The 23,928-nt window shown below is 38.9% G+C and overlaps 1 protein-coding gene across 1 annotated transcript in view; it reads left to right on the top strand.

The window, feature by feature from the left end:
• The first annotated feature begins 3,150 nt into the window (after positions 1 to 3,150).
• The window catches only part of LOC146559640 (solute carrier organic anion transporter family member 1C1-like), a 45,804-nt gene continuing 25,026 nt past the window's right edge, over positions 3,151 to 23,928 (top strand). Inside the window, exons 1-6 of the mRNA XM_085243280.1 lie at positions 3,151 to 3,863; positions 7,602 to 7,770; positions 17,315 to 17,456; positions 20,035 to 20,167; positions 23,444 to 23,565; positions 23,647 to 23,793. Of these exons, the coding sequence (XP_085099406.1) occupies positions 7,675 to 7,770; positions 17,315 to 17,456; positions 20,035 to 20,167; positions 23,444 to 23,565; positions 23,647 to 23,793 (640 nt within the window). The 5' untranslated portion in view covers positions 3,151 to 3,863; positions 7,602 to 7,674. The remainder of the gene's footprint in view (positions 3,864 to 7,601; positions 7,771 to 17,314; positions 17,457 to 20,034; positions 20,168 to 23,443; positions 23,566 to 23,646; positions 23,794 to 23,928) is intronic.

Raw genomic sequence — 23,928 nt, 5'->3', positions numbered from 1 at the left:
GCTTAACAGGTGTGCAAAATGTTTAGCACACCTGTTATTATATTTTCTTCTTTGCACAATTAAGTAACGTGGGGACCCTACTGGACACAACACGTGAAACTGGCCTTAATCTTACTAGTGATGCCATTTTTTAATTTTTTTAAATGAGCCCTTAAGTTCTTAAAAGTCCTTTAGACAAAATATCAAAACATAAAGTTCTTTAAATAAAGAGCTTAAGTTTTGCCTTATCTGTTATAACAAAAAGTATTATGTTTCAACAGTAAAAATATTAATTTGATTAAGAGGCTTGTGCATATTGGTGGATTATTACAGACACATAAAACATGATTTTGATCATTTCCAACACTCTTAATTTTAGACATCTGTTAAGCACTGGATAAAAAGAAAATGCCTAAGAATGCAACTCCAGATCCATTTTGTAGATGTGTTTGTGTTGATTTATAACTCAAAATGTCCAAACAGATTGATTGAAGCATTGAAGATAGAAAAACTAAAACAAATCGTAAATGCCCACAGTTTAAGATTTTGACTTTAGTCACTGTGATCAGTGATGTCAAAGGCTGCCGACAAGCAAACAGGAATAAAAAATCTCCCAACAAGATGCTTTGCAAGCCCAACGATTAACCGACCCAAACCTTATACCCAACTGAAATTTCTCTTTTACCTTTTATTTCAACTGTTCTGCTATAGCTTGTCTAGGACCTTGGAAAGAACAATTTTAAGACTGGCCAGAATTATTAAGGATTGAGCACCCTTCTAAGGACAACTTCCATTTTAAAGTAATCAGAAACGGCCTGAAAGGAAAGAGAGGCATAATATTACCAGAAATAATCAGGTTATGAATAGCATCTTCAGAAGGAGGGCATGAGGTAGCGCCAGTGCTCACTGGACTAGAGTATTATCTTACAATCACAGCACCATTAAATGAGAGCATGGACAGAACCAGAAGGAATGATTTTTATTGTACATTCTACATTAACATTCATTTGAAAGTTGGATTGTGAAGGATAAATTGCATTGTCATAGATCAAGATAGGAATAAATAAAAAAGCATTAAATATATACAAATATATACATACAAAAATATATATACAATAAATTGCATCAAAAAAATCAAACTTAAAAAATGTGATCCAAAAATATAATTGTTATGATTCTGAAAAGTTTCATTCCACATAATGGGTACGTATATATATTTTTTGATTTTAAAATCTCTGCACTATTAGCCCAATTTTTATGTGGTTAAAATGGGATTGCTGATATTTAAGCATGTTTTGGGTGTATGACCTGATGTGTAAAAGAAAATCTCTGACTATTTCACAAAGTACTTTAGACCCCTTTAGGCCAACTGGGGGCTGTTTTCTCAAAAAAATGAAGCAGTATCATTTTAGAATAAAATTCCTGATCAGCTGATCAGCTAAAATTGCAAACTCATGTAGATTTAGGACAGGACCCGCCCCCGGATCTAGAGGGAACAGCACAGAAAAGCAGCCTAACACCCAGGAAGGAAAGCAGTTCAGTGATTACAGATATTTCTTATTATGCTTCATAACAATCTGCAGCAAAACTGCAGTGGTTTCTGAGTCATGCTTAGGGATGCTTTTTTTCTGTGTTGCTCAGAAATTGAAGCAATTAACTTCAGTCACAGCCATTTCCATCTCTCATGCACACACTTACACTCCTACACTTTTGTTACCTGCTGATTACACATTTCTTAGGCTCTACGTAGCTAACTTAGCAACATGTGTCTGCATATGTAAAGCCCATAGATTACTTACTGTACATTAGATAACAGCAACTTTTTTAATCAGTTAATTTTAATGCAAATGTTTAAACTTCATAAGTTGATACTGCTCTTATATCAAGAATGTGAGCTGATCTGCCTGCAGTCGAGACCTTTCCCCAACTGAAAACATTTCCTGCATCATGAAATGAAAAAGACCAAAAAGTAGATCCGGGAATATTAAGTAGAGAAGACTGGGACAACAATCCTCTCACAAAAATTCAACCAACTGGTCTCCTCAGTTCCCAAACGTTTACGGACCGTTGTTAGTACTCAGTAACCCTGTCCCAGCTTTTATGGGATGTGCTACTGTCATCAAATTCAAAGTATTTTTGTTAAAATCATAACATTTCTCACTTTAAACAAATAATATGTTGAGTTTATGAAATCTGCAAATCTCTGTATTCTGTTGTTATTTACATTTTACACAGCATCCCAACATTTTTAGAAGTCGTGTTAAACAATCAAAATATACAAGTGTGACTCTTTAACCTGTGAGGGCTTCATTTTTATGCATCAGTGATTAAATGAGAATGAGGATGCCACACAAAACCCTGCAAGTCAATTGTATTAATGCAACAGGTTGAGCCCTCGTCTGCAGTACATTAACCTACTTTAATGAGACAGCTGCAGGTTCTGAAGACAGAGATTGAATGAGACACTGAATGAGAAAATTCAAGGACACTCCAGCGTGTCTGTATGCTTTTTGTAATGTGCACCATCTGACAGTTGTGACCGCCAGTGCAATCAGATACAACTTGGCAGGACAGGTGCTACACGAACACTACGGAAATCTGCTACCCGTCACCTCCTGTTCCTACTTACCCACGTAAAACTGAGCTGTCCTCCAGGACGAGGGGGTTAAGGTGTATGCTGCTGTCATGCATAAAGATCTAAACACTTCACACAGGGACAGCAGTGGCACGTTGTTGGGCTCAACATGATGTGGACACTATTCTGCTAATAGAAGAAAAAAGTAAAGTTTGATGACAGCATTTCATATTTGTGTCTAGGTGGATGTATTGGGTTGATTAGAATTTGCTTAACAGTAGCTTCTTCATATATATATATATATATATATATATATATATATATATATATATATATATATATATATATATATATCTCCTTTCACTAGCCTGTTCTAAATTTGAACAGAGTCGAGATTTCAGCAGTTGAGAAGAACCAAACGGGACTTTTATGAATCTGCACTGGCGTGACAATGGGTACATTTGTTCTTTGTGCACAGCTGCAGAGTAACAGGATCAAATCGGCAAAAACATACTGTCACTTTAATGAAAGGAGCGCACACAAACATACAGTTCATTATAAAAGGCTTACACAGAGACCAAGAGCGGGGATGTACACAGCGGAGGCTCAACTATCAAATTTTGTAAACCAAATCAAAGCTCAGGACAAATATTCTTTGAAAAACATATATTTAAATTGAAGAAGCGTGATGTTCTCACACGAACCCGGTGAATGACCAGCTCACAGCTTGTTGACAAACGCACGACACTGTAGGTTACATGATTCCAATAAAGCTCCGCCGAACTGTGCAGAAATTAGGGAGGAGGGGACAGACTGTCTGAGGAGAGAGGGGGAAAGGAGACAGAATGAAAGAAAGGAGAAAGCGAAGGAGAGAGAGCATTATATTATGAAAGACACCGAGTAGACTCATCGTACCAACGCCTCTCTGTCTGCAGTCAGTCGAAGACGGAGAAAAAGAGGAAGGGGGGAAACCCGTTGTAGGGCGACCTCTCTGAGCGCATCTTACGCCCTGCATCTCACTAACACACAGCCCACATCACGCAGTGAAGACTTGTGTCACGGGACTAAAACGCCTGTGTAACTTGGAACACTGTGCCCGAGAGTTGCCGTGGGTGGAAATGAACTCTGAAGGTGGGCTTCGTGTCGGCGCATTCACCGTAAGAATCGGCGCTTCTGCTCATCACCAGTCCACATGAGAAGTTTGACAGGAGCAGGTTGAAGGGAGTCTACCAGTGCTTCCGATAGGCTGTTCACTTTGCAGGCTGCAGCTCGCGGTCGGAACTCGACCACTGCTCCACAGGACACTGAGGTGAGTTGGGGTTTTTTAACAGTTGCTGTTGTTTTGTAGGCTGTTGTGGGCTAAGTCAAGTCAGACTTTTAACATGTCTGCATTCGATTAAATTCTCACGCTAAATGCCAGCAATTCATTTTAAAACACATCAACCTAGAGTTTCATCAAAGAAATTGAAGTTTATGTAACCTGTAGTGATCGGGACTAGTTAACAGTAGTGACCTATAAGACGTGCAGGGAATTGTGTATGTGTGTGTGTGTGTGTGTGTGTGTCTCACAAAGCACCTGCAGTACCTGCATGGCATCCTGACAAAGGAGCCTTACAGCAGGATCCTGAGTTTTAACTTGCCAGAGGTTTTTCATGCACTAAAAGATGTTCCTTTGATGAAGTTTGACCTGCTTGCGTTATGAAATGCTTTAAAATGCCACCTTAACTAATGTCTCAAAAAGGACGTTCGTAAATTGCAGGAATAGCGCTTGGGGACATTAAGCCCTCCTGTAGGTACTAGAAGCTTTCAATTTGAATAGATCCTCCTGATTTACTGCCTAAGCAGTTATAAGGATATTGTTGAAACAGATGTGCAGGGTAACTGGTGGGTGCTTTAATTTGTGTTCAAACTATAGCAAATATGATGGAGATATAATCCAAATTTAACCATCATTTCCAAACTTTTCCTAACACCAACACAACATCTAAATCCAAATAATCCAGACATTTAATATTTTCATTACCTGAAATCTTAAGCTGTACACGGTTTAACCTGTACAAAGTGTTATTTTTACATAGGCAGCAAAATGCCGTAAGTGTGGTGATTCATCTATGCACTTTACTGCAATTCTCATCCAGCTGGTGACATGGACATCATAAAGGCATGATCAGATTTGTTATTGTTAATTTCCCACGATGTTGCCTGCCTTCAAGCTGCACCTTTGATTACTGGAAGGAGTCGTTCGTTTCTGTTTAGATTTCTGCTCTGCGCTGAGATTTTGCATGCAGAATACAAGATGAGGACACATATGTCTATCATGCTAATAAGGAACAGATAAAGAATGAGGCTTGATGAGCGAGAGGGCAGCACATTCAGTCAGTCACAGCTTGTGTCGGGTGTATATGGTACATGGTATATTGTTTTATTTAAAAAGAAAGAAACGTTTGTGTAGACAGGTGTATATTCGGGAATGATACAGGTATGCGAAGTGCAAAAGTCCTCTCAGTGGTCTAGTGGATAGTGGAAGCTCACTAGAAGCTCAGTTTGTTTGTATCAGAATTATATTTGTATGTGATTTGAACATTTCTTTCAATGCTGACTTACAAGCCAGCCTATTAACCCAGAGATTCAGAAGCTGAAGTCATCCTCCTTCAGCAGTGATTCTGTTTAGGTAATTTAATGAAATATGGCACAATAAAGCCAGATTAAATGCTATTTAGCTGAGTACTTACAGCTGACTAACGTATATCTTTTTTGGGACGCTGTTTTATGAACTCAGTCATCTACTGTTGGTCAAATTCCTTGAAAGTAGGTCAGACCTGTTGCAATAAGCCAGCTCATTTTAGTCTGTTCTAAATAAAAGAGCCAATCAGAGAGAAATGTAAATGTGTTACATGTAATAGTAATAACAGCAGTGTCACTGACATAAATGCTAAGAGCAATGAGTTTGTGTTATTTTCTGCAAAGCGATCGTCAGCTCGCTTCCCTGGAGCAATTACATTCACTGTTTCACATGACTGCTGAAATGGACTGAGGAGGGAGGAGAAGGCAAAACGTGAAATAAGCAAGACAAATGCAAGGAGCTAGAGATAAAGAATTCATACACGGGCAGAGAAAAGGGTCAGAGAGGGACCAGTGAAAGAGATTTAAAAGGAAAGGATAAACACAGCATCCGTTATTTTATTTCTCCACCTTTAGAATTGCCTTTTTGTTTTCAGTATACTCACGAAGAACAACCACAGTATTCTAGTTTGCCATGCAAGGCATTGCCTGCAGACGACAGCTTTTTAAAAAACTCTTTTTTGATTCACCAGAATCTAAAAACACCTTTCATTCCTGATTTACACTCACAGCTTCATATAAAAATGTACAAGAATGAACAACATTATAAAATGCTGCTGTCAAAAGTTATAGACTTATTAAGAAAAAAACACCACCACTGTGGGGCTTTTACAGTGAATCAGCTGTTTTCACAAAGTGTTGATTTGTCATCAGCCAGTGAGACAAATGAGACAAATAAAAAGAAAAAAACAGATTTAGACAAAGAGGGCTCTGTCTTTAGATTTATTGTAAAAACTGGGACATAAAAATCTTTGCATAGAGCTATAAAACACCCGAATGGTTAGCACAAGCATGAGTATATTATGGGAAACCGATTCTGTTTTTTGGTTTTACTCACACAGATGATGCTCATATCAGTGTAGTTCTATTCTGCGCGACACTACACGCAATGACCTGGCGCTCCAGCAGTGCCTGGATAGGTTTGTTATGGAAAATCCCTAACAAGACTGGCGATAACGGTACATGTACTGTGTGTATTTTACTATGCTTGCTAAAAATGATGAGGTTAAGTGTGTGGATTGTACTGTGAAGTATTCAACAGCAGCATGTTGACTCTGCTCTGATGTATCTAAAAGGAGATCTCAGGGACGTTTTATTTTTTTCTTTTAAGTTCTGAACTTTTGGATTATGTGGCATTGAATACAAAATAACAACTAACTACTTTAATAAATAACAGTTAGAGCCTGACCACTTTATTCACCAGTATTGGCTATTTGTATTGGTGTTTAGAAATGAAATTTTTAAAGTGAAGAATGGACGAGGCAAACGCCCTTCAACCGTGTTACTTGTGTTGACACAGCATAGTGTGTCCTCTACAGAACTCTGCAATTTCCCTGTTTAAATACATACCTTCAGCAGATGCGAATGCAGTTAGGCAACACGTAAGTGAGTAAATACAGAGAATATTGGATTTTTTAAACCAAATATCAGCATCAGTTTTATAAATCCAACATTGGTCAAGCTCTAATATCATCTATCATCTAGTATAAGTACTTTAAAGTCTCAGTGGATAAATTAAGGCAAATACTTACTTTCCTCAGGCCACAGTGTGGCCACTTGATGGGCAGGTTACTGACAGTAGAGGCAAGCCGGAGTAAACCTAGATCAGCAGTTTAGTGGCGGGCACGTGGCGGTTATCATCATCTATCATTAGTCATCATTGTTCTTTCAGCTTATTTCAGACGCATTTTCTCCAAGTTTATAGAAAACCTTCCCACACCGACAGAATGCATTTTTGGCCCCCAGAAGCAACTGTTTATCTTCTAGGAAATCAAATTACCTCTGATATGATATCATTTCAGTGCACTGAAGTTCTTAGACATAAGATTACAGTCTTAACATGCCTCATAGCTGAGTTTATGCTTCATTGTATTCTGTCTTGTGGTCTGTTACTACCCATATAATACAGCAGGGTGTGTAGTTTGATATGTTTGAATGTTTCGTTTAAAGATAAAAACATATTGTGGTTTAATATAGCAAACTGTATTTTTTTCTTCTGAGAATCCAGAAGTCATCACCTTTTATTTGGTATTTCAGTTTTAAGCTTACTAAAACAAAATTCAGAAACCTGTTTGTCTTTAATGTTTTGTTATGTTTCTAGGATTATGAGTTCGTTTCCTCTCTGCCAGCCGCCAAAGACATGTTTCTGTTTTTTTGTGTGCTGAGGATAAGAAGTGGGTCACATGCTTGAATTATCCATTTGCAGGGTTGCATGCCTCAGTGCCAAGAAATTGCAATACGTGGGAGACCTCTGCTAAGAAGAAATACATTTGTGGAGGATGGAGGAGAGAACTGAGGAAGGACACACACAGGAGAACGGAGGCAGTGATTGTGCAGCCAGACAGCCTCGCACCTCTCCCTGCACCAGTCTGAGGGTACACACAAACTGCCATGTCCTCTTTGTAGATGTAGTGAGTGTGTAAGTGTGTCTGCTGTGGAGTCACATGCTCTCTCTGTGTACGCTTTCAGACATGTCTGTGTGTGGAGACCAGAAATAACTAAATAACTAAATTAGAGCAGTCCAATAATCCAGCAAGCCTCTTCCTGCAAGAATGATGTGCAGTACAGCACGTACCCTTTCATTTTTAAAATATGGAAACAGAGTATATGAGACAAAAGGCCATTCAAAGCTCTTCTTTGGATGTTGCCTGCCTTTTATTCCATTCTCTGTCGAGATGATCACACACTGATTCAATAATATTAAGGTCTGGGTTCTTGGGAGACCAATCCATGACTGATAGTGTTCCACTGAGTGCTTTTCTCTCCAGGTGTGCTTTTATTGCACTGGCAGTGTGTTTGGGGTCCTTGGCATGCTTAAAAACAAAGCCTTGGTAAATCAGACACTTTCCAGATGTTATTTTATGGTGGATCCAAATCTGATGGTACTTTTATGCGTTCATAATTTTGACAAGATCCCCAGCACTACTGACTGAAATGCAGTTGCAACCATGACAGAGCTTCCACCGTGTTTTATAGCTAGCCTTTCTCTCCCCTGATCTCATCTGCGTATTCTGACAATAATTTGAACCAAAAGTTTCAAATTTGGATTTATTACTCCAGAAAACCTGGTTCCTGTTCTTGTGTAACCTCATCTCAGCATTTCTGATGAAACTTCAATGAAACTTTTCAGGTTCTGTGTCAAGTCTTTGAGTTTTAGGCCTGCCACTTGTCCAGTTTTCTTAATGACACACTGCGCACCAGGCAGACACATGAATACATTTTCAGCTAACTGCCCTTTGGGAATCACCTTGTTAATGCAAAAAAAAAAAGCAAAACTTAGCTTTGTATACCTTCAGCTAACGAAAGTAGAACAAATTATGTGTTTTTGCCATTGCCTTCTACTAGATTCAAAATTAGCTCTTTGCTAAGCTATGTAATAGAAACACAACACGGGTTCATGTTTTGCATTAGGTTCCTTTTTTATACTTGAATGATTCACGGGTCAGTGTTAAGTGGCTTAATGAACAAAAGAGAAAAAACATTCCTCTGAAAATGGTCAGGTACAAGGACTGGACTGAAAATGAGTAAAACAAAGCAACAATGTCCAAAGAAAAACTTTGAAAGACCTTCAGGAAGCCTGGAGGATTAATGCTCAAGAGCTTTAAGAATACTAAAACTCTGGGTCCTTGGAAGCAAAATGTAAGAAAAGGAACTGGGGCTCAAGACTTATACACCGTACTCCATGTGTGCATGACGAATACTGTATTTAATAAATTTTGACCTTTCTTTCTTAATAAAAGAGCACAACCAATTGTCAGAGGGAATGAATGAATCATCTCTGTCTTCTACTGAATATGCTGTCCCTGCAGTTTCACCGTTGATCTGTTCATGGCCATAATCTCTGTCTGTATTAGTTTGAAACTTTTCGTCTCTTGGATTTCACTTGTTGAGGAGTTTCATCATCTCAAAGCACAGAACAACACCTTGTAACCACAAAACAATTTTCCAATCTTTGCAGTGCTTTCTTCTTTCTTTTCCTCACAAAACATGTAAAATCAGCCACCTAATAGCAATTATTCATCTTAACAATATTGTCTACAAACACTAAACACTCCTGATTTTTTGTTGTTGTTGAGCAGTAAAAGTCATCCAAGAATAAAGACGCTCAAATCAAGCATTCTCAGGGTAGTGATTTTTTAAATGATTTTTTTTTTTTTACAGTAATCTCCCTCCCGTGTCTTGTTGTTGCTACAGTAAAAATGTAATAATGGTTATTCAAATTTTGTTGAGGTGAAATTAACAAAAATAGCACAGAGCAAGATGCAAATCTCATATTGTCGCATAATGACCACCTCAGGCTTTCCATCTCAGTCTTTCCCTTCTCCTGACTTAAGCGTTTATATAACATAAGAAAAACTTCCAATTTGCTCAAAGCATGTCTCTGCCAACAACATGAAAGTTATAAAACCTTAAATTAGATCAGACAGCGTTGTTTCTTTTTCCCCACTTGAAAGTGATGTGAGACAATGGTGTTCAAGCAGCTTATCATAATACAGACTGCAGTGGCAGGACAGACTTACTTCTTCTCAGAATTGTTTGGTTCCCTGACCGGCAGGGTGGGACATGGCACAGCCCGTTTCAACTCCGATCAGGTGCTCAGTGTTATTCTCTGCTTTTTGTTAAATCCACCGGAGTCTCAAACTTTGGTGTCATAACGCCTCAGTTTTTTGTTACTTCTAAATCATTCTTACTTTCTAATCGTGTATAGTTAATTATTTTATTCTTTATTAGGTGGATGATATCAAATGAGCCAAGAACAAAAGCAGGTCACAGGTCACGAGGAAGCTTTTGCTTCAACTTTCACACAGACTTAATGTGAATGTCTTTTTAGTGATTTCTAATCATGTCGAGGCCACTGCTTATTTGCCACTTGGTGGAACACTGGTTTGGAGGTCACAATGCTTGCCATTGTTGAAAAATCCCAAAGCAAGCAGGATGTTATTCAGAAAGAAAAGTAGTCCGTTACCACGTTTATACTTTTGTTAAATTGTTAGGATGTCTTACTCACGAAGGAATAATCAGTTCCTGATGACTAGGTCTTTTGAGTGCCTATTGTACTTTTTATTATACAAGCAATTACCTTCATTGTCAGTATTATCTGTAACAGAATGAGGTGTATTACGGTTCTTTGGCTACTTCTTTTAGAGAGATGTTGTGTCATTGGGTGTTTTCACACATTACATAATTTACTGGTTGTGTAACAATGCAGTTTAACTTGCTGATCAATTTCATTTAAGAACATTTCTTTTACAATCCTACTTTAATTCTGAAAAGCATGCTGAATAACTGTACCAAATAATTCAAAAAAATATGAATTATGCTAAGAGTTGACATGCATCAGACATCTGGCTCAACTTCAATGAGCTCTACGCTGGTACCACATTAAAGAGAATGGGTAAACCCATGAGTTACCTGGAAAAATGCAGAGGTGCATAGAGACTACTTTTTATAAATACATCTCCAGGAGATTTTGCCACTCACCAAAATACAAACACTTTGATTTTTGCTGTTACTGAACATAAATGAAGAACTTTATGACTGCAGTAAAGTCAACTTGTGTCTCAATAAAAGTGATATTTGGTGTGAGCTTGAACTAACATAGACACAGTGCACTGACTCCAACTGATTTAAATGCGACTTAGATGAGAAACAGTCATGTGTGACACAGAGGCTTAATTCCCTCTAAGTGTCACTGCTGATTCGTGGCAAGGAGCCTTCACTTGGTGGGAAAAAAATGTGTATGCATGCTTGCTTCATCCCCACCATTAAATGTCATGTCATGACCTACTGGTGTTAATGTTCTACAGCTAGCACTGGCCGGCATGATCTCACCTCACATTGATGGGGTCCCTCAGTCTATCCTGCTTCTAAGGATAGGTGCTGACATAAGACATATTATTAGTCACAGTCTTAAACTCATTATTATCTTAACATATCATGTTAAATATACTCAGAGTTACTTCCATCTGTCTAATTTGTTGATGTAGTTTTACAACAACTGTTTCCAATAAAGCGACTACTAAATGGTCAAAAAGGCCAATCTGTGACCTCAAATCAGATTTGTTATAAAACATCAAGTAATAGCAAAGTACACAAGAAAAGGACATATAGGATATTAAATGAATGTGTTGTCTCTAAGCAATAAATCCATAATAGCCCTTCATCAAATTATAATTTAGGTGCTTTCAGAGTGAGTCTGCGAGCTCTGTTTGCAGGATTTAAATCATCTAGCAATCACAAAGTCAATTACAAGTCTTTTCACACATGATTGAGTTAGGCCTCTAAACAGACAAAAAGTCCATACAGGAACTAAGATGTGGCAGCAAGTTCCAAACTTTCATTTGGTAAAGTGGGACTTTCTGCTAAACAACTTCAAGAACGTACTTTCTTTATGTGCACAAGCAACTTTAGGTAGTACTCTTGTGACAGATATTTGCATTTTGTTTGTCCCGTTTCAATTCTCTGCGGCATCTGTGGCATGCAAAGGCTTCTTCTAGTCCTCATTAAATCATGACAAAGTTGATTATACAATATTAACTTAAAAACATTAAGGCATCATAGCATAATTGTTCTCTATTAGCATTACTGACGTCTAGCTGCAGTTTCTTAACTCTGCTAGCTTATTAAGGGCATTAGAAACCGGCACTGATTAACACAATTAAATAACTAGGATTAGCCCTTAACCTTATGATGTTATGCCAGGATTGTTAAGGCGTCCCCTGTGTGTCTCCGTGAGTCGTCAGAGTACTGTGGTGCATAAATAAACATATCAACAAACATTTCTTCAGATGTAATTTTAGATTTACATATTTATACTCACTGGCCACTTGATTGTGTAAATTGCTAGTACTTGATTGGACCCGCTTTTGCCTTCAGAACAGCTTTAATTCTTTGTGGCATAGATTCACCAAGAAACTAAAAACCTTGATTCTCCTCTGAGATTTTAGCCCACTTTAACATAATAACATCACACAGTTGGTTTGTCAGCTGCACATCCATGATGCAGATTCTGCCACATGCCAAAGGTGCTCTGTGATCTGGTGACTGTGGAGGCCATTTGAGCACAGAGCACTCATTGTCACATTTAAGAAACCAGATGATTTGAGCTTGTGACTGGGTGCGCTATCCTGCACTGTGATACACTGGAGCCATGAAGGGATGGAAATGGTCAGGAGCAATAGTCAGGTAGGCTGTGGCATTTAAACAATGCTTAGTTGACACTACCAGGCCAGAAGTGTGTCAAGAAAATGTCCCCAACCCCATTAATCCATCACTACAGTGTCAGCTATTGATACGAGGCAGAATGGATCCATTCTTTCTTGTTGTTTGCACCAAATTATGACCCTATCAATTGAATGTCACAGTAGAAATGGAGACTCATCAGACTCAAGCAAAGATTTTCCAATCTCTTGCCGTTCAGTTTTAGTGACTCTGTGTGAATTGTAGGCTTAGTTTTCTGCTCTTATTGAATAGGAGTGGCAACTGGTGTTATCTTCTGCTGCTGTGTGGTCAGAGATGCTCTTATGTATAACTTGGTTGTAAGAAATGGTTATTTGAATTAGCGTTGCCTCTATTTCTGCTCAAAGGAGTCCAGTCATTCTCTCCTGACCTCTGGCATTAACAAGACAAGTTTGCCCAGAGAACTGTTTTGGGACTCAAGTGAAGCACAGTGACAGCCATTATCCACAAATGGAGAAAACTTCTCAGGAGTAGCGAGCCTACTAAAATTACTCCAAGAGTAAAATGACAATTCATACAGGAGATCACAAAAGACCCCAACCTAAAAAAAAACCTACAGGCCACACTTACCTCGGTTAAAGTTCCCGATCCAACAATAAGAAAGAGACTGGGCAAAAATGGCATCTATGGGAGAGTTCAAGGAGAAAACCCCTGCTGACTAAAAGGAACACAAAGGCTCGTATCACATTCGCCAAAAAAAAAAAACATCTTGATGATACCCAGGACTTTTGGAAAAATATAACGTGCACTGACATGAGAATTATTTGGGAGTGTTACATCCCTTAACATCTGGCATAAAACTTACACAACATTCCAAAAAAGAACATCATACCAAAAGTCAAACATTGTGGTTCTGTGATGGTCTGGGGCTGCTTTGCTGTGTCAGGACCTGTAATTGCTGGAGTTTGGGCCCTGATGCTCAGGCACACTTGGGTTATGGAACAGGACAGCAGGTCCACCTTAATTGGAGATTATGTATTGGAATTTCAGGAGCGGGACCACACGCTCCTTCCGGTTGTCAGGTTCCCACAGTACTGCAAGCTGATCATTCTAGTTTACGTGCCCCACCCTCCCTCCCACCTTATTCTCAATTCTTTAACTTCTTTATTTCTATTTAGTACATGGGGATCTGCCCGGCCCGGGAGCCGTCACCAGTCCCCTCTGAGGCCTTCCTCAAACCGCAGCTCAATTCATGTCCAAGCATTCACCTTTACTTACTAAAACGCTGTCAAACCTAAAATGAGGACGTGGGCCCAGCTAGTGAAATGGCTCATAAAGCACAAAATGAAGGTTGTAAACACAAGGTTTGTGTGCCGGTTTCTGTGAAAGAAACGATCAAGGAGAATTAAAGCAAAAATGATTTGAGCTCTTTTTGCCATTGTTTTATGACAGATAATTATGTTTCTTTTAGACACAATATTATACCTACTGCCTCAAAAGACAATAATAAATCATTAAAATCGGGAACCTCACAGGCAGGATAATTAGTAGCTTTGTTTACAGTACATCGAGTGCAAACACTGTAGAGAGGAGGGAAATAAGTCGTGTGCACAGTGCACATTACATCTCTTTGCGCTTAATTAGAAATGAGATTACAGGAGACAGAGAATAAATACCATAGGGGGATTTGCTCCCATGGATGTGCAGGGAGAAACATTTACCTTTAGATTAAACTCCATCATCCATTTCATGTGAATCTTTTAAAACACATCTAGTGACTGGAACAGCTCTACGTTATCCATTCCTTCATTAAATGTACAGGAGACTACATCACAAAGTCACTAGAAAAAGAGTAAAAGACATTTCAAGTATGAAGTTTATTTTGTGTTCTCTTAACAAATGTTTTTTTTTATAATGATGGTTAATTATGTAATCAGCCTATAAAACACTAAATCCCAGAGTTCAAATATTCCACTATATATCCTGAAACATCCAGCTATTATAATGCATAAGGCAGAGGACGTGCAGTTTGATTTTGAATGTTTTTCTTTTTTAATTGAAATCGTTTGAGGTCTTTAGAGGATCACAAGAAAATATCATGTGTCAAGTGTGAGCAGTATAATACACGGGCAGTTATGATGATCTTCAGGAAGCGACACAGCAACTGACACCTTGCTGATATTCAGAAACAGTACAATCTCAGGTTGAAGGTTCTTCATATAGCAGCTCTACCAGCACCACTTATCAGTTAATATATTCAGAATCTCTGATTTGTTCATCTGTTTAAGGAATTATTTACCTCCACTTATAGAAAGCCAAAATGTATTAACATTTTCCTGCACTGTGGTTTACCGGCTCACACATTACCACAGTGTTCCTCCTTTGTATGAACATTATTACCATTAATATTGAGCAGATATTGTATTGAACTTATAGTTTCCCATCCTTCATGAATTGTCACCAATCTAAAGCTGTATGTTGCAGATGCTCCCCTCCTGGCTTTTGTTGTAGAATTTTGGCCAGGTATTGAAGAGGGGATTTCCCTGCTGCTCAAACACAACACTCCTTCGATTTCCTCAATCTTTCTTTTAAGGGTCATTTTGTATTTGTTGACGTCATGGTGAAAGAATCAATTCAAATCACATTTTAGGATGAAAGAAATAAGTTTGAGATTCTGATTTCCTTCATTACACCTGCAGCCACAGTGCAACAGTTTTAGTACTGCAGAATTTAAGATTTGGTCTTTAAGTGAAATTGATGTGGGGTTGATGTGGTGATTTTCTCTTCTCTTATTTCTTTAACACTTTAAAGGTATAGTCAGTCGTTTTTTGAGCTTTAAGGTTCTAAGGGTATTGTTATAAATGTACACCGATTACTGTAATTACATCTTCTAACAAATCGATGGGTTCTCATAAGGTGTTTGTGTGAATGCATGCAAATTTCAGTGATAGTGAGGCACTGTTATAACGTTACAGCTGGGATTCATTTGATGGTGTGACTACGGTGTAACTCAACAAACTGCACAAGCCAATTCATTTTTAGTTATATAGTTTTATTTATATAGCACCAAATTAATTAATTTATTGATTGATTGATATATTAATTAAATTATTTTTATAGTGCCTAATTACACCAAGGAGTGTGTCCTATAGGCTAGACCAGCTAATTTCACAATGTGACTTCCAGCCTTCACAGTTATCGAAGGATGCATCCCCTGAATTGGGACAAGTATGGGATAGACAGGCAGAGGGCTGACTAGAGATTAGAGACAGGTTAGCGAAGGAGCTAAAGGTGCAAACCGAACCAAAAACTAAAGCAAGAGAGAAAAGTGACTATCAAAAAAACAGAAAATGTAAAATAAGCGACATGGAGATGCTGAAAAATGAGAAATCAAGTGGTAAACGTGAATTAACTAATTCAGGGGGGAGAAAAGACAGGCACTGACATAATGGAGGGAAAGGAAAACAAGGAAACAGAGGAGTCTATTAATAAAGACCAAAAAAAACACTCACTCACACACAGACACAAATGCAAACCCCTAAAGTAACATTGAACAACAATAAAATTTAACAGCAATCCAAACATAAAACCACAAAGGTTAACTGGTCAGATAACAATAAAGTAGAGAATCAGACTCAATAACATCACAAGAAACAAAGCTCAATAGTAGAATAATAAAGAAACTAAAACAGAAATAAAAAAAAACATCAACAGGCAGAAAATCAAAACTCCAAACACTAGAAGAACAATAAAAGAGAAACGGAGCTACAAACAGTTTAACTAGGAATCAGGCACTCCAAAACAACACAAAACCCTAGGGCCATGACACAGGGATGTTTTTACAAACTTTACTGACTGTGTCTCTTTGTCTGAGTGCAATCTACCACTCCAGAATGCTACAGAGCAGCCTGTTAAAGTGTTGGTTTCGACTTAATTCAATGATGCCTAAATGATTAAATTTTTTCATAGACGTCATGGCCCCCCCCCCCCCCCCCCCCCCCTTTTTTTTTTTTCTTGGAGATTGGAGCTGGCTCTACTTAGCACATAACTACTCTGGACTTGTTTTTGGAAGTGCTTGCTGCAGCACTAGAGATAAGTCTATAACAAGTGCTGACCTCAGTGGTGACTCCCTGCGCCTGGTTCTTCCTGTTAAAAGGGAGTTTTTTCTCCCCACGATTGCACAGGGCTTTCTTATAAGGGATTTACAGTAAGTTACAGGTCATGTTCTCCCTTTAGTGTTGCACAGTCTTTACCTTGTAAACTGCTACTATACAAACTGAATTAAAAAATATGTTGAATTTAATTGAATTTAGTATTTTTATAACAGCAAGTGAAACATGTCACGTACTGTATAACAAAGTTGTCCATTCATCTGTCAACACTCAAAGGTTTGTTTCATCTCGCTGTTGTTCACAGTTCATAGAATCTTATTTGCACTTCATTGCTTCGCGCTCTATCCCCTTCCCTCATCAAAATCCTTGTTATTCTTGTGACGCTGGCAAATGTTAATTATTAGTGATTTTTGGATGAGTTGACGAAGTTGAATGTGGCGCGTCCGTGCATTGTAGAAGCCACAGTGGTGACATAAGCATTTCATTTCCGTCTTTTGTGGGTAGACACAAACAGAAGCATTACATAATCAAGTATATTATGGAGGATGATTATGTTAAAACAGTGTGTTTTCTCCTGTTGGAGTTTCATGCATATCAATGCGTTTGTGTGTGTGTTTCTGTTTTTTAGATGTTTCTGGTGGCATTGTCCTTTGCCTACTTCGCAAAGGCTCTGTCGGGGAGCTACATGAAGAGCACAATAACCCAGCTCGAGAGGCGCTTTGACATCCCTAGTTACCTAATAGGTGTCATTGACGGGAGCTTCGAGATAGGTGAGTAGGCCTGCCTGTGACTGCTGTTATTTTGTTGTTCTATTTGTAGCCTCTGTGTCATGGGCTCCCCTCGCTTCTCCCGTTCTGTCTTTGGGGCGAAAATATGAATGGGTCATCAAGATATTCAAGCTTCAGATAAAAGATTCATCAGAGTTCCCAGAAGAGGACAGAGGGGTGTGTTTGCGTGTTTGTGTGTCTGTGTGCGTAGATGATGAGTCATAATGTTGAGCAAGGACATAAGCTGAGGTCCTAGCTGTTTTTAAGCTATGGAAAGCCACATTCTAAAATTTGAAAGATGTTGTTATGCAATATTTGTTTAGTGCACTTGTTAATGGGCTACAAAAACACTGACCCTTCACACAATATAAAATCAGCTGGGATGGAACTCCAACATAAATCATATGCATTCAATTGATTTCCTAAATGCTATTTAACAAGACATGAGAGTCAGGTCACATCAGAGTACTGGCAGGGACTAGAAAGATAGCTCATATTTCTCCCAGAGTAGGATCAAAACTTTCCTTTTTGTTAAAGGATATAGATAGGGCTGGACCCTGAATCTTTCCTTAGTTACACTGTAATAGGCTTATGCTGCTGGGGGCTCCCTCCCTTTTTACTGGAAGAAACTTCTGGAAGGCTCAGGGAGGGGTAGCTATCTAACATGACTAGTCAGGGGTGAGAGGAAGACAAAGTTCAGTCACTTAAATCACATTTCTTCCATTTGAATTTCAGCTTGACTTGTTTTACAAGCTCAGAGTTACTACTAGGAAAAGTCACAGATGTACTTTGAAACAGTATATCAGCACACAGGCTCATCATTTAGGAACTCCCAAAACAGAAGTGATCATTTACGGCGCTCTTTTTAAAGAGAAACTCAATGAATTTTACAAATCAGAATGTGTGCTGAAGAGGTCATAATACATTTATTGAGAAGTTGTAAACACCCTTTCAAGCCTCAAGAGCAAGAAATGTGTGGATGTGAAAATATGATGTTAGAAAAAAATGAGTTCTTTGTATTTTAATCATATGGTAATAATAGGATCATCTGTAATAAATTTTTCAGTCAAAATTCAGTCCGAGTAGTGTTACAGCATGCATACAATGACCACTGTATATACTGTTATCAGGTTGTTCTCCAATGGTCCACTTACCAATTTCTGGGGCAGTTATATACGTAAGTCTAATCCATTCATCTGAAGCCTCTTGTAGGTTATAAATTATACATGGCTTGCAGTGCAGACTCAGTCCCAAAGAAACATGCTATAGAAACAGGCTACAGAAGATAAAAGTCATTGTGTTACAGTGGGAGACAATAGTAATGAAGAATAATTAGCATCTATGATCTGCAGCATTGCGGGTCGCACATGTGTGTGAACCCTGGTAGTCTGCCGGAGGAGAAGATGGTGATGGCACCTTGGGTGGAGTCGATACGGAGTATCCTGATTCTCTCCATCTCCTGTGAAAGCTGCTGGTCTCATGTGGCCTAGGCAACAGGCTTTTTCTATAGGACTGTTGCCAGGGTAACATAGAGGCAGAGCAGGGCACTGTGAAGAGGAAAGAAAAGGGAAAAAGGACAGTGCAAGGAACAAGAGAGGACAACAGAGGGGGTGTGTGAGGGGGTCGGGGAGGAAATAAAGAATAATAAAAAAGGGAAGCAGAGAGTGATAGTAATAGATGCTGATCTTCAGAGAGATCATGCCTGCAAGATGAGCTCAGGTGACTGACTATACGTACATACACATACTACGCTACATGAACCATTCTTAGTTTGTCATCTTCATGCGTTGAGCAGCCGGCAGCGCTGATATATTCCTCTATAAACTTGTTTAGCTTCAAGCTCACCTCTGTATCCCTCTGTCTCTCACTTTTAACAGGTTTTGGGAAAACAAATCTGTTACTAGATAAAACTTAGATACCCATAATCCATTGATGAATCTACGAGTATAATAAGGACTGCGCTATGAGAGGCATGTGGTTATTTTCTTTACAAGGCACTACTGCAAAAAGTGATAAGTATTGTAGGATACTATGTAAGATGAGATTTCTTCACCACTACACCACCCCATTTAAAATGGAGTTTCCATGTCACTGATCGTGGGCAGAATGCGCTAAAAAAAGGTGGCAGCAGGGAGCCTTGTTTAATTTTTCTGTCATGTTTGCTACTGCGTGCTGTAAATTCTTCTCTCAAAGTAAGATCTCACGCCACTTGAGCAACTAGGATTTCCGCATGAAAAATTAATGCATCACCTTACTCTGACTCATTTAAATGTCACGCATGCTATTATAACATCTACTGACTCTATAGTATAGGATAAATATTTTACTTTTACTGCATGGAAAATAATCGCCTCGGCCTTTTCCTTTATGATTTGTATCTGTACAGGTACAGAAAGCAAGTTAAAAAAAAGACCTTGCTAATTTTATTCTCAGCACTCAGAGCCACATATGAACCAAACACTATCAAAAACCCCATAAAAAAACAATCCCAAGCTAGTGCATGGAGGCAATGATGTGGTTTTTCCCCCATGTCTGTGCTTTCTGCTCTAAATCAATGATATTTCTTGCTCAAACTTTCCAGGCAACTTACTGGTGATAGCTTTTGTCAGTTACTTTGGAGCCAAACTCCACAGGCCAAAGATCATTGCAGTGGGCTGTGTATTGATGTCCATCGGCACCTTCATCATAGCTCTGCCTCATTTCATCATTGGTCGGTGAGTAATCCCAACTAACAGGTCTGTTTGCTCTTTGACTTTAACCATAACCCTAATAGCAGATATTAATTATTGTATGAAAGACTCAAATAATCAATTAATGTTATTCATTTTTGTCAGGTGATGACTTGGGATAGTTTTAGTAACTGTGGAAATAAATGTCATGGTTATTTTGGAATTTTAATGATTTTTGTAACTGTTTTTTATTTCTAATAAGAAATGAGTGTACATGTTTGAATTTATTTTGCAGTTTGTCTAATCCACACAGGCTCAAAATTATAAATACGGTAATTTAAATATTTTAATAAGGGATACTGAAGGTTCTGCAGTGTTTTTTAACTTGATGAGGGCAATACCTGTTGACTTCTCGTTAGTGATGATGGTGTACTGTGACTGGCAGTTTGTTTTTTCCCAGCATAGAAAAAGGATTTTCTTGACAACAGTCATTGGACTGACTAAAACTCAAAACAATGGGAATGTCAAAGGAACTCAGTGAAGATCCAAGAGGGAGAACTTTCGATTTATACAAGTTGGGAAGGTCTCTTTGAGACATTTCTAAAATAATTGCATATTCCAGATCATCAGGTCAAACAATTGTATGCAAGTACAAGTAATTCAGTGTGTTACCACTTTACCAAGGCCTACAAGAAGACCCAAACTGTCACCCTTAAATAAGAGGAAATTGCTTATGATGTTTAGGAACAACCCAGTGACCACCAAGACTCAAACCTTCCATGAACTGGAAACTGATGGAACACCATCACTGTGCACAGCGAAAAAGCTTTTTACGTCTCTGTGGACTGAGAGAGTGCTGACCACGAAGAAGCCTCGCTTCAAAATTGACACCTCCAAGTTTGACACCTCCAAGTTTGACTGGAATTTGTAGCTGCTCACATGTACAAGCCAAATGACTTCTGGAGAAAAATGTTACGAGCTGAAGAGACAAAGATTGAGCTTTTTGACCACTATGACACAAGGCATGCTTGGAAGAGTAAACATGAGGCTTTCAAACCTAAGAACACTGTACTGGCTCTCACGCATGGTGGTGGTCACATCATTCTCTGGGACTGTTTTGCTGCTAGTGGTGTTGATACAAACCACAACCCTATTAAAAATGTGTGGACTGTGCTTAAAAACCAGGTAAATGCCAGAAAACCAGCAAGTATAAACTTGCTAGTCAAGAAGAGTGCTCAAATATCCAGCTAGAATTATCCCAGGAGCTTGTTGACGGCTGCCACAAATATCTGGATGAGGTGCAAATGATATTTAACCAAATATTATTGGAGTGTATGAATATATTTGAGCATATATGTATACTTTTACTCTGTGTGGATTAGAGAAAATCCAAAATAAAGTTCTTGTTTTTTAAAATCATTAAATATGCTGCAAATATTTCCACCGTGGAAAAAGAACAGTTCAAAAATAATTAAAGACCCCATCACATCCATGCCCATGATGAGTGTGTGGAAAATCCGGAGGACAGCTGCGTATGCGCTTGCTATATAGGGAGTGCAGAATTATTAGGCAAGTTGTATTTTTGAGGAATAATTTTATTATTGAACAACAACCATGTTCTCAATGAACCCAAAAAACTCATTAATATCAAAGCTGAATGTTTTTGGAAGTAGTTTTTAGTTTGTTTTTAGTTTTAGCTATTTTAGGGGGATATCTGTGTGTGCAGGTGACTATTACTGTGCATAATTATTAGGCAACTTAACAAAAAACAAATATATACCCATTTCAATTATTTATTTTTACCAGTGACACCAATATAACATCTCCACATTCACAAATATACATTTCTGACATTCAAAAACAAAACAAAAACAAATCAGCGACCAATATAGCCACCTTTCTTTGCAAGGACATTCAAAAGCCTGCCATCCATGGATTCTGTCAGTGTTTTGATCTGTTCACCATCAACATTGCGTGCAGCAGCAACCACAGCCTCCCAGACACTGTTCAGAGAGGTGTACTGTTTTCCCTCCTTGTAAATCTCACATTTGATGATGGACCACAGGTTCTCAATGGGGTTCAGATCAGGTGAACAAGGTGGCCATGTCATTAGTTTTTCTTCTTTTATACCCTTTCTTGCCAGCCACGCTGTGGAGTACTTGGACGCGTGTGATGGAGCATTGTCCTGCATGAAAATCATGTTTTTCTTGAAGGATGCAGACTTCTTCCTGTACCACTGCTTGAAGAAGGTGTCTTCCAGAACTGGCAGTAGGACTGGGAGTTCAGCTTGACCTCAACCCGAAAAGGCCCCACAAGCTCATCTTTGATGATACCAGCCCAAACCAGTACTCCACCTCCACCTTGCTGGCGTCTGAGTCGGACTGGAGCTTTCTGCCTTTTACCAATCCAGCCACGGGCCCATCCATCTGGCCCATCGAGACTCACTCTCATTTCATCAGTCCATAAAACCTTAGAAAAACCAGTCTTGAGATATTTCATGGCCCAGTCTTGACGTTTCAGCTTGTGTGTCTTGTTCAGTGGTGGTCGTCTTTCAGCCTTTCTTACCTTGGCCATGTCTCTGAGTATTGCACACCTTGTGCTTTTGGGCACTCCAGTGATGTTGCAGCTCTGAAATATGGCCAAACTGGTGGCAAGTGGCATCTTGGCAGCTGCACGCTTGACTTTTCTCAGTTCATGGGCAGTTATTTTGCGCCTTGGTTTTTCCACACGCTTCTTGCGACCCTGTTGACTATTTTGAATGAAACGCTTGATTGTTCGATGATCACGCTTCAGAAGCTTTGCAATTTTGAGACTGCTGCATCCCTCTGCAAGATATCTCACTATTTTTGACTTTTCTGAGCCTGTCAAGTCCTTCTTTTGACCCATTTTGCCAAAGGAAAGGACGTTGCCTAATAATTATGCACACCTGATATAGGGTGTTGATGTCATTAGAACACACCCCTTCTCATTACAGAGATGCACATCACCTAATATGCTTAATTGATAGTAGGCTTTCGAGCCTATACAGCTTGGAGTAAGACAACATGCATGAAGAGGATGATGTGGACAAAATACTCATTTGCCTAATAATTCTGCACTCCCTATATTACTAGTACTTAATCTGTTATTTAGAGCATCATGGGTCAGCCTATACCAGCATGTTGCCTTTTCATTAAGCACTTTCCTTTCTTCTTTCACAAATGCACATAGTCACATGTAACTGTACAAACGTCCCTCCCAGCACAAGTTGAAGCTATAACTAGTTTGAATGAGTATTTTTGTCTCTGTCGCTGATCTGAACTGTTTGAATTTTGTGAACAGCTATGAGTTTGAGACATCAGTGCGGTGGGTAGTGAACTCAACTCTTAACCCCTCTCCGTGTCGGCCAGACTCACTAGCAAACCTGACAGAAGACGGTACACTACCTCAAGTGCCAGCCTCAGGTTTGTGCTGACACACACACACACAAACACACACTTGTGTAAATAAGAAATATGTCTAATTGTACTTGTCTTTTGCTCAAGGTTGTGAAGGCGAGTCCAACCTGTCCATGTGGATCTATGTGCTCCTTGGAAATGTTTTGCGCGGGATTGGAGAGACACCTGTTCAGCCTCTGGGAATCTCGTATATAGATGATTTTGCCACTGAGGAGAATGCTGCACTTTATGTTGGTAAGAAAAACATCACCTAGTGGTAGAGATACATTTGCTCTTACCTATTTTGACTGACATACTGCAGATGCACAACCAGAGAGAATCCCACATTGCGATAGATTTGAAAACTGAACGATATGTAGCAGATGTTTT

Source organism: Mchenga conophoros, linkage group LG14, assembly GCF_057382185.1.
Source record: "Mchenga conophoros isolate Kocher_MC1m ecotype Shallow Benthic linkage group LG14, M_conophoros_male_GT1.1, whole genome shotgun sequence".
Taxonomy (NCBI): domain Eukaryota; kingdom Metazoa; phylum Chordata; class Actinopteri; order Cichliformes; family Cichlidae; genus Mchenga; species Mchenga conophoros.
The sequence above is the reverse complement of the archived record's forward strand: the minus strand, read 5'-3'. Positions and strand labels throughout refer to the sequence as shown.